This window comes from Cervus canadensis, chromosome 28 (genome assembly GCF_019320065.1).
Source record: "Cervus canadensis isolate Bull #8, Minnesota chromosome 28, ASM1932006v1, whole genome shotgun sequence".
NCBI classification, from domain to species: domain Eukaryota; kingdom Metazoa; phylum Chordata; class Mammalia; order Artiodactyla; family Cervidae; genus Cervus; species Cervus canadensis.
This window is the reverse complement of record NC_057413.1, coordinates 4638029-4646626: the sequence shown is the minus strand read 5'-3', so window position 1 is coordinate 4646626 and position 8598 is coordinate 4638029. Positions and strand designations below refer to the sequence as shown.

Genomic DNA, 8598 nt, shown 5'->3' with positions numbered 1-8598 from the left:
TGACTTGTTCCTAAGGTGGCTGGTCCATAGCTTGGAGCGGATTTAACACACAGACCCCCAATGCCTGTGGAAGAGCCACTTTTCCAGCCCATCCTGGACCTCCTGTCTCTGCAGGTGCCTCTCACGGAGGGCCGTGAGCCGCCGTGAAAGCCGTGGTGCCCGACATGTGCCTGAGGAAGACAGTGCGCTGCCATAGCCTCGTGTGGGTGTTGACACTTGACCGATTGCTTATTACTGTTGAAGGGATACTTGTCTTTCCTGGAAAGATTTCATTAGGGGATGTGAGCCAGAGTCCCTGTGAACGTCAGGAGTCACAGTCTCCTGTTGAAACTGTGGATGTAGGAAGTTCCACACGGCTCGTCATGACCCTTCTAAGAACTCCTAGGAAGGTTCTGATTGTCTCTGCCCCCCAGGAGGGGGCAGGAGGGCTGCACGAACTCTCCCAGGTCAGGTATCAGGGACCGGGGACACCCCGCGGCTCCACAGCGGAGCCCAGACCGGAAACAGCAGCAGGTGGCGGTCTGCCTTCCAGGAGGCCGCCCGCCCGTCTCCTGTGGGCAGAGGGGATCAGCTTGCCCTCCAGACCAAGGCAGGCGGGGCTGCAGTCGGCCACGTCCCTGGCGTCCTGAGTCACGCCATCCTGGGTATGAAGCCTTCTTATCATCGCCCTTGGAAATCAGCCGCCCTAGGCCTAGGCTCCTTTAAGGTTAGTCTTCCTGATAACACCCTGCGCCCCAGCGCCCTTGCTCAGGCGACGCGGCCGCTTAGCACAGAGTGCCTGGTGGTAAGAACCTGGGAAACGAGACCCCGTCCGCTGTCTGTAGCAGACGGTAACAGCAGGGTCCCGGCCAGCCTCTGCCTTAAAGGAAATCTTTATTAATCATGTATGGTTCACAGATGTTCTTTTAAAAAAAAAACAAAACCCCAACTTTCTAGAGAAGCACAATCCTCATGAGTGGCTTCAGCTTTGCATTATGAGTCTTGTTTTAAAAGAAAATCAGAAAATCAAAGTGTACAATTTGTTTACACTATAATACTTTCTAAATAAACTTTAAAAAAAAAAAATGTCTGGTCTTTCCTTAAATGTTACAGCAAAACATAAAATAGGCAATAAATTATAGTTTCTATTTACAAAAAAGCTGTAAGTGCAGATATATATCATAAATGTATTATTTAATCAGTTTAGTATGAAATTGGTTTCCTAGTACATGATCATGAAAAAGACATCTTAAAAACATTCTCATATTTGAGTCTCATTTTCAACAGGAGAACACCGTGATTTCGATTCCCAACCCACACGCCTGTCCTAACGCCTTCCTAAGTCTGGATGACTTAGAAAGTCCTCAGCCCATCGCCTCTACTGGTTTAACCCCTTGACGCGGGATGCTGTCCCATCAAAGAACCGCATTACCAACACAGAAGAGGTGATGTTCCTGACATAAATGAGCTTTTCAGAGAGCCAGCCCCCACAGGAAGGGGTGCGGATGGGTCGCTCGGTTAAACGATGGCTTTAAAAAGACCTCTCCTCCATGGAGCCTCCCCCTCAAAGATGGGGGTCACTATCTCTGCTTTTGGTTCTAGCACAAAACACCACATGCCGGGGCGAGGAGAGGGGTAAAGGCTCTAGTGTAACTGAAATAAGTATGTTCTCACACCAACAAAACGCCCACACGTGACAGCAAGACTGAGACAAAAGGCACGCAGTTGCGGGCTGCCCAGCCGAGACCTGCGTTCCCGGGCCAGATCAGAACAGAGGGCCAACCTTCCTGTGATCTGCAAACTCGGCCTTTGAGAAACTACTGAACCCGCTGATATTTGAGCCAAAGAAGACTTTTACTTCAAGATTATTTTCCCTATTTACTCTCTAAAACCACAAGGAGCTTGGATCTAAAGCAGTAACTGGTTTTGGTGGGTTTCGGTGGGTTTGGGGAGGGTGCAGAGGGGAACCCTTCCCAATTACGTTTGCAGACCACAGACGCTCGAGCACCGCTTCCTAGAGCCCGACGGCTACTCACAACGGTCACGGTGTGAGCAAGGGGTGGACGGGGTCCCTTCAGACCTGTGTCAGGCGGAGAGGCCGCCGCCACAGCCCGAGGTGGCGGCGGGGTCGCCCCCTGCGTCCCGGGGGCCTCCGTGGGCTTCTCAAGGCAGACGTGACCCGGGAGTCCAGGCAGCGCGCACGGCTGGAGTCAGTGGCAGCCGCAGGCTCGGACGACCATGTTCCTGTACTTCTTCAGGATGACGTTGGAGTTGTCGTCAAAGTAGAGCACCGAGATGGCGTTGAGTTTCGTGGGCGCACAGCACGGTTTGGGGACGTACTCGGGGTTCATGAGGTGAACCTGTTGCAGAGACGGGAGGAGGGAGCAGTTAGGGACAGTCCCTGGTCCCGGCTGACCCCCCGCCCCCTGCCACCCGTGGCGTGGAGCCAGCCAGCCAGCGCTCACCAGGGTCTGCACGATGGCGTGGTTGGTGGCGTTCATGTGCGCGTTGAGAGGGAACGAACATTCTCCGTCACAGTAGTTGGCAGCGTAGCCCTTGGGGGCAATGATCCAGTCCTTAACCGAACGCAAAAGGAAGCGACAAGGGGTCAGCACACACGCCCTGCACGAACCCCATGAGAAAGCCTCGTTCAGGCGGGGCAGCTTAAGCGACAGACACGGGGTCAAGGACACACGAGGGGCAGTGAGGTGCAGACCTGCCGAGTCTGGCTCTGGAGCCCTGGTTCCCCCCGCTGGGAGCCCCCTGCCCCCGGCCTGCCTGGAGGCCTGCAGGTGGTGGGCTCCAGGGACCTGGACCAGAGGTGCCTCCTGGAGTCCAGGGTACCCCTGTCCCCAAAATGCCACCTGCACACGGGAACCATCTCCAGTCACGTGGCACCTGGAATTTGCCTGAGCAGTGGCTTCAGGAAGGAGGCAGAACACAGGTGCCCTTCCAGTCTGGGTGAGCTAGTAACTGTCAGGTCAGTTTTTCCAGCCCTTTCTGGAAACCCAGTGCACACTGTTGAAATAAATGCCCAAAGCAACACTGGCCCTAGGGCCCGAGAGAGAACGAGGGAAGAACTCTGGGCTGGCTGTGGAGCTGCAGGGACTCGGAGGTCGAGAGCCTGGGGCTCCCTAGAGAGATGTGGGCAGGCGGGGTCGGGGGGCGGTCTTCAAGGACAAGTGGGCGGGCTGTCGCCCCCTGCCCTCCAAGACCTGGGCATCTGAAAGGCTCCTAAGTACCTTCCCAGGAGGAACCTTCCTGACCCTGAGGCGCAAGGTCTCTGCCGCCGGCCGCCGCCGTCAGGGTGAGAGGAGACCCCGAGCCAGTCAGGAGCACTCACCTGCCACCCCAGGTCCTGGAAGCTCACGTAGAGCTCGTGCTTTCTGCAGGCCGTTTTCAGCTCGCTGCTGTTGTAGTCTGCTGGGGATCAGAAGGCGCCCCCGGTCACTCACTCATGCCTTCCTTCACAGCCTCACCCCGACGCTTGGCCGCGGCTGCCAGCCACTCGGGCATCTGACACACAGTCTCCCCCCTACCCCGGGGTCGGGCACACCGGCTCCCGTCGCAACACGCCCGCGCTGACCTGAGTGGACCCCTTTCGGCAACAGGGGCGTGTCGTGATCCCCTACTGGACCAAGACGCCCCAGAGCCCTGACTCAGAGGACATGATTTACGTTCAAGACAAACACGCCGGCAGGTTCCGATTCTAACGGGACTGTCCTGAAGCTGCTCGGGGGCCCTGAGGACAGCTTGGAGGGGCCAGGAAGGGCCTCCTGAAGGGGGCGCCCCGGAGCCAGGCCTGGCCAGGAGTGGGGGGCCCTGCTGTCCAGCCCCGTGACCGTGTCAGTGTCCCCCAGCCCGCACTAAGCCACCCCAGGAGAGCAGCGCTCTCTGGAGTCGGGCCCCACCAGCCTGGTTTCCCACCCCTGGCTCATCGAGGGCTGACGGAGCCGCTTCTGGGCGGCATGCCCTCCCCGAGGTGCCCCAAGAAACGAGGCTTCTGTCCTCCAGGGACTCAGGGAGCAGCAGGGGTGACGCGTGACATGCCCAGCTCACTCCAGCACAAAACAGAATCTGGACGCCGTGCATGGGTGGGGCTGGAGAGGAACCCCCCCCCCCCCCCAAGGAGGTCAGAGAAGGGACAGGCGGAGGGGGAGGGGAAAGCGCGGTCATGGTGGGATGAGTGTTAGGACACGTGAAGAGCGACCCAAACCGTGGAATCTCCTCCGTGATCACTCCAGCTCCTCAAGGGTCCCCAGAGAGCCCAGGATGGGGGCTGTTCCCCAGAAAGACCACCACGGGATCACAGCTTGGAACTCAAGCCAGCCTGACCTCAGGGGAAGGGGGCGGTGGCGATGGAGGTCAAGTCCTGAGCCCCGGGTGACAGCTCTGGACACGGGGCTCGGGGGAGCCCGCGGATGGGCAGGCACGTCCACGTGTGGAGCGCGACCTGCGGATCCCTGGGGAGGGGCAGGGAGCCCCGCGTCCCTTATAATCCAACTGGAATCCTGAGTGCAGCACTCCCCCGAGGCCCAGGAGTTGCTCCAGAGTATCATCAGACTGGGGAAGGGGCGCTGCGGGAAGCCCTGAATCCCCCCAGTACACAGACCACTGGGGGAGTGGGGGGCGGGCATTGGAAGGGGGCAGAGCCCCTGGCCTCGTGGCACCTGTGCCCACCCCAGGCAGAGGTCAGGACGGAACCGTACCAGAGGACCCCCGACTGGTGTCAGGATGCAGGAGGGGAAGTGTCTCGTCCTGCCGGCTTGAACTGAGATGACGTGGGCAAGGGCTCCCGACTGACACTGCTCTGGCTGACCCACGATCCCACCCCCGGTTCTGGCTCTTTCTCTCCTGGAGCCAAAGGCTGGGAGATGCTCAGGAGAGCGGGTGGCGGCGGAGGGGGGGGGGGAGCTGGACGAGAAGGGCAGGGCCCTCATCACACCCCAGGCGGGGCTGCACAGCCCCTGGGGAGATGGCGGCATCCCAGTCTGGGTGGCCCTGGCCCATCCAGAGCCCAGGGGTCCAGGCAGCAGGCCTACTGCCTCTCCAGCCCCAAGAGGAAGAGAGAGAGAGAAACACGGGAGGGAAGAGACAGAGGCAGGGCGGCATAAGAAACCAGGGCCAGGGCGGCATAAGAAACCAGGGCCCGAGGGAGGAGCCAGGGCTTCTGCAGACGCCCCCTCACCCCCTGGGGCTGTGGGGGCTGGTCCTGCCCCCTCCCCCACCCCAGGCCACACCAGCTGCAGGCCCCACTCGGCCAGGAAAACACGAGAACAGCGGGCGCCCAGAGCATGCTGTCCACACAGCCCAGTTTCTCCGAGCTCAGGCTAGTCCTCCCAGAGGAAACTTGTTTTTTAGAGGCAACAATTCCCTGCTCTCATTTCCCTTCCAGCCTTGAATGACAAGGTCAGGGACAAACAGCAGCTGTTCCCCAGCACCTCTGTCTGCACCGGTATGGACGCTCTTGTCCCACCTCTGCCGGATCCACCAGCTTCTCCCAGAGGAGGTTCTGGCCCCCACGTACCCCACGATGCATGGGGCCTTCCAAGGCCTGCCAGAGAAAGCCCAGCTCCTGCACCACGACGCTGCAGGATTTCTGGTGTCAATAATCTCATCAAGTGTTTGGGGGGGGGGTGGTCGGCGGGGAGAGGGCAGCTTGATTTTCCGTGTCTCGATTTTGTTTACAGTGGGATGGTTAGCACAAGAGGCAACAGTGAAGCCCCATCTCACTCATTTGTGGCTGCAAGATTTCAAGGTCTCACACGGCTCCATCTAATCGGGGCTCTGATCTCTTCTCAGCCTTTGTCTTAATGAGTAAGAGAATAGGGAGCTAAGAATCTGGATGACAGAGACATCCCCTTAAAGGCTGAGCCCGGAGACTCCCTGGTCCACGCACCTCTGTCCCCAGCCCCCACCTAGAGGGGCCTGGCCCCCAGTGCCCTCCTGGGAGATGACAGTACTCGATGGATCATTTGAGTGTCTGGCAGTATCTGTTTATGCCTCTTATTTATTCAGCCTACTGGCCAACAGCACATTCATAAGGGGTGAACCCTAGGGATGGAAGAGAAGGTCAAGGTCTAGTCAGCTTCACTCCTTGGCAAATTTTACCCTAAAGGGACTTAATGGCAGAAGAGAGTCAAGTATTATGAACATGGAGTTTGGAACAATTCTAACTTTCCAATCACTCATGCCACACTTGTCCTCCACAGCTGTGGAGAATTAAGTTCTGGTTTCATTTAAAAAAAACCCTGGACAAGCCTCTACCTCTTGACTGAGACATCTGGGAGCCAAGCTGCTGGCCCTAAAATTTGAATTTAAGGTCAAAATGACAAAATCCCCAATGCCTTTTAAAAGGTTAGTCACTTAGCTGTGTCCATCTCTTTGCAACCTCCATGGACTGTAGCCTACCAGGCTCCTCTGTCCATGGAATTTTCCAGGCAAGAATACTGGAGTGGGTTGCCGTGCCCTTCTCCAGGGGAATCTTCCTGACCCAGGGATCGAACCCAGGCCTCCTGCATTGGCAGCAGATTCTTTACTGTCTGAGCCGCCAGGGTAGCTCAATGCCTTTGAAGAACTAGAAACAGCGAGGTCACAGCCCTGACCCACGTCCATTCTGCCCAAGCATCGCATGTCCCTAGTGGATGAGCCCACTCATCTCTGGCATGTCCACCCACGGAAGCAGACAAGGAACTAGAGGGGACAGCTGCCAAGAACTAAAAGGCTGAGCAAACACTCATCTGTGGGGAGAAGCGCTCCTAGTCCGTGGGCTGAAATTCCCTGAAAGCTACAGCAAAAGATGGCATAGTTATAATAAAGTAGCCACATCGCTGCTTTGCAAGTGATGAGTTCTACTTTTCTTCAGCTGGAAGCATACTGAATGGTCCCAATTGGAACGTTCAAGAGTTAGAAGATAGGAACTAGCAATAAGAAGGTCAACAGTATATTTACATGTACCAGAGCCACCTTTTCTCCTAGGACTCCTACAGATACATGTTTGGGTGGGCTGGAAAAAGATAGAAAGGAGAATTTAAGAGATGCTCACAGGTAGCATCTGAATCAATGAAGAGCTCATTTTGAAGAGAGGGAGGGTCTTGGGACCTTACTGGTTCATGACAGTCAGCAGGGCTGAGTGATGGCACCACGAACATTAAGGATGAAGGGGACCCAAAGTTAGCTAATCCAATCTGACATAATTGTTCCAAGTGGCAGAAAATGTTTTAAAACCATCTGCCAAAACATAGAGCAAGTCTCACTCGTGGTGTTGGCAGCCAGCTGGTAGACATGGCAGAAAACCTCAGACTCACCAGCTGAACTGAAATTGCATTAACTATCCCCGCCCCAAAGATGTCTTGGAAAGATCTTGAAAAATGAGCTAGAACGGAATCTAGAATCGCCACACGGAACCGTAGCTCAAGGCCGGCTGTTCACAACTCTTGTAATGGGTCGGTTAGGTGTCAGCTACCCCTGGAGGCAAAATCATGGACCGCGAGAGAAAGAGACTGTGAAAGAAGGTGGGCGGCAGCAGGTGGAATGAGACCATCTAATGAGCTCCGGGAACTGTGGGCAGGGTGGGCGCCACAGGGTCAGTGGCTGCGTCACCGGCATCCCCAGTGGGCTTGCACCAGGACTAGTAAAATGTGTCAGAAAGATGAACGACACGGTCGAGACCACACGCAAGCCCGCTGGAGAAGTGCAACACAGCTCTCAGCCCTCGTTCACTCAGAGCAAACGAGGGTGAGAAGCCCATCCAGGGAGACTCGGGTCCAAACCCACTGTTTCGGTGCATGTGTTTGGAAAGTCCACTAGAAGCCACGGAGAGATGTGACGGCAGACCCGGGGGAGGACGGGGACAGGAGCCGGGCTCTCGGCCTTTCCCTTGCTGAGGGCTGGTCCTGCCGTCTCCAGCACCGGCAGCGCAGTTGCGAACACAGACGCGTATTTCCCTGCCACCTTTCACCTGGACGACAGACAGCTGGAGGACTGACGCTCGCTCCTCTGCCCAGCGGCAGGACGGCGTCTGGTGGGCTACTGCTGCTGGTCGTTTCAGTGGAGAAATGTTAATTCCCTAGGAGCACACCGTGGAAGACGGCGGCAGCAGGGGCCAACACTCTCTTCCTTCAACCTCCAGAAAGACTCTCAAGAAGTCCTGCCTGGACTCGCACAGTCACACGCGACCACAGCTGTTTGTCTCAGCAGCATCTACAAAGTTCATGAAGACCCAGCAGCAATTTGGCCCCACAACAGCCAAAAAGAAAGCATGAACCGGCTGGTCCGTCCCCCTGGGTAGCAGATCCTCATCTTTCTGGAAATCCTTTCTCCAAGAGCAAGTGCCTCTGCACATCCATCCCCATTAATGGCAAGAATAAGTAAGGAGGAAAGAACCAAAGAGAGAAAGCCTGCAGCAGACTTCCTTGGCGATCCAGTAGTTAAGAACCCTCTTTGCAATGTAGGGGACGCAGCTTTGATCCCTGGATGGACAACTAAGCCCGTGAGCCACAACGAAGATCCCGCATGCTGCAACTAAGCCCTGACTCAGCCAAAAAATAAAGAAATACATTTTAAAAAAAAAAGAAGTAAAGCAATACTTCAGTGGGTCTAACCCAGATCATTAATTGG

At 56.3% G+C, this 8598-nt stretch overlaps 1 protein-coding gene across 2 annotated transcripts in view; it reads right to left on the bottom strand.

The window, feature by feature from the left end:
- Positions 1-2185: 2185 nt before the first annotated feature.
- BMP6 (bone morphogenetic protein 6) overlaps positions 2186-8598 on the bottom strand; it is a 140740-nt gene continuing 134327 nt past the window's right edge. Inside the window, exons 5-7 of one of the 2 annotated variants that reach the window (XM_043450198.1) lie at positions 3323-3402; positions 2445-2555; positions 2186-2339 (exon numbers count right to left, since the gene is read on the bottom strand). In XM_043450198.1, coding sequence (XP_043306133.1) covers positions 2190-2339; positions 2445-2555; positions 3323-3402 — 341 coding nt within the window. In that variant the 3' untranslated portion in view covers positions 2186-2189. The remainder of the gene's footprint in view (positions 2340-2444; positions 2556-3322; positions 3403-8598) is intronic. The other variant, XM_043450199.1, reaches the window with a different exon arrangement.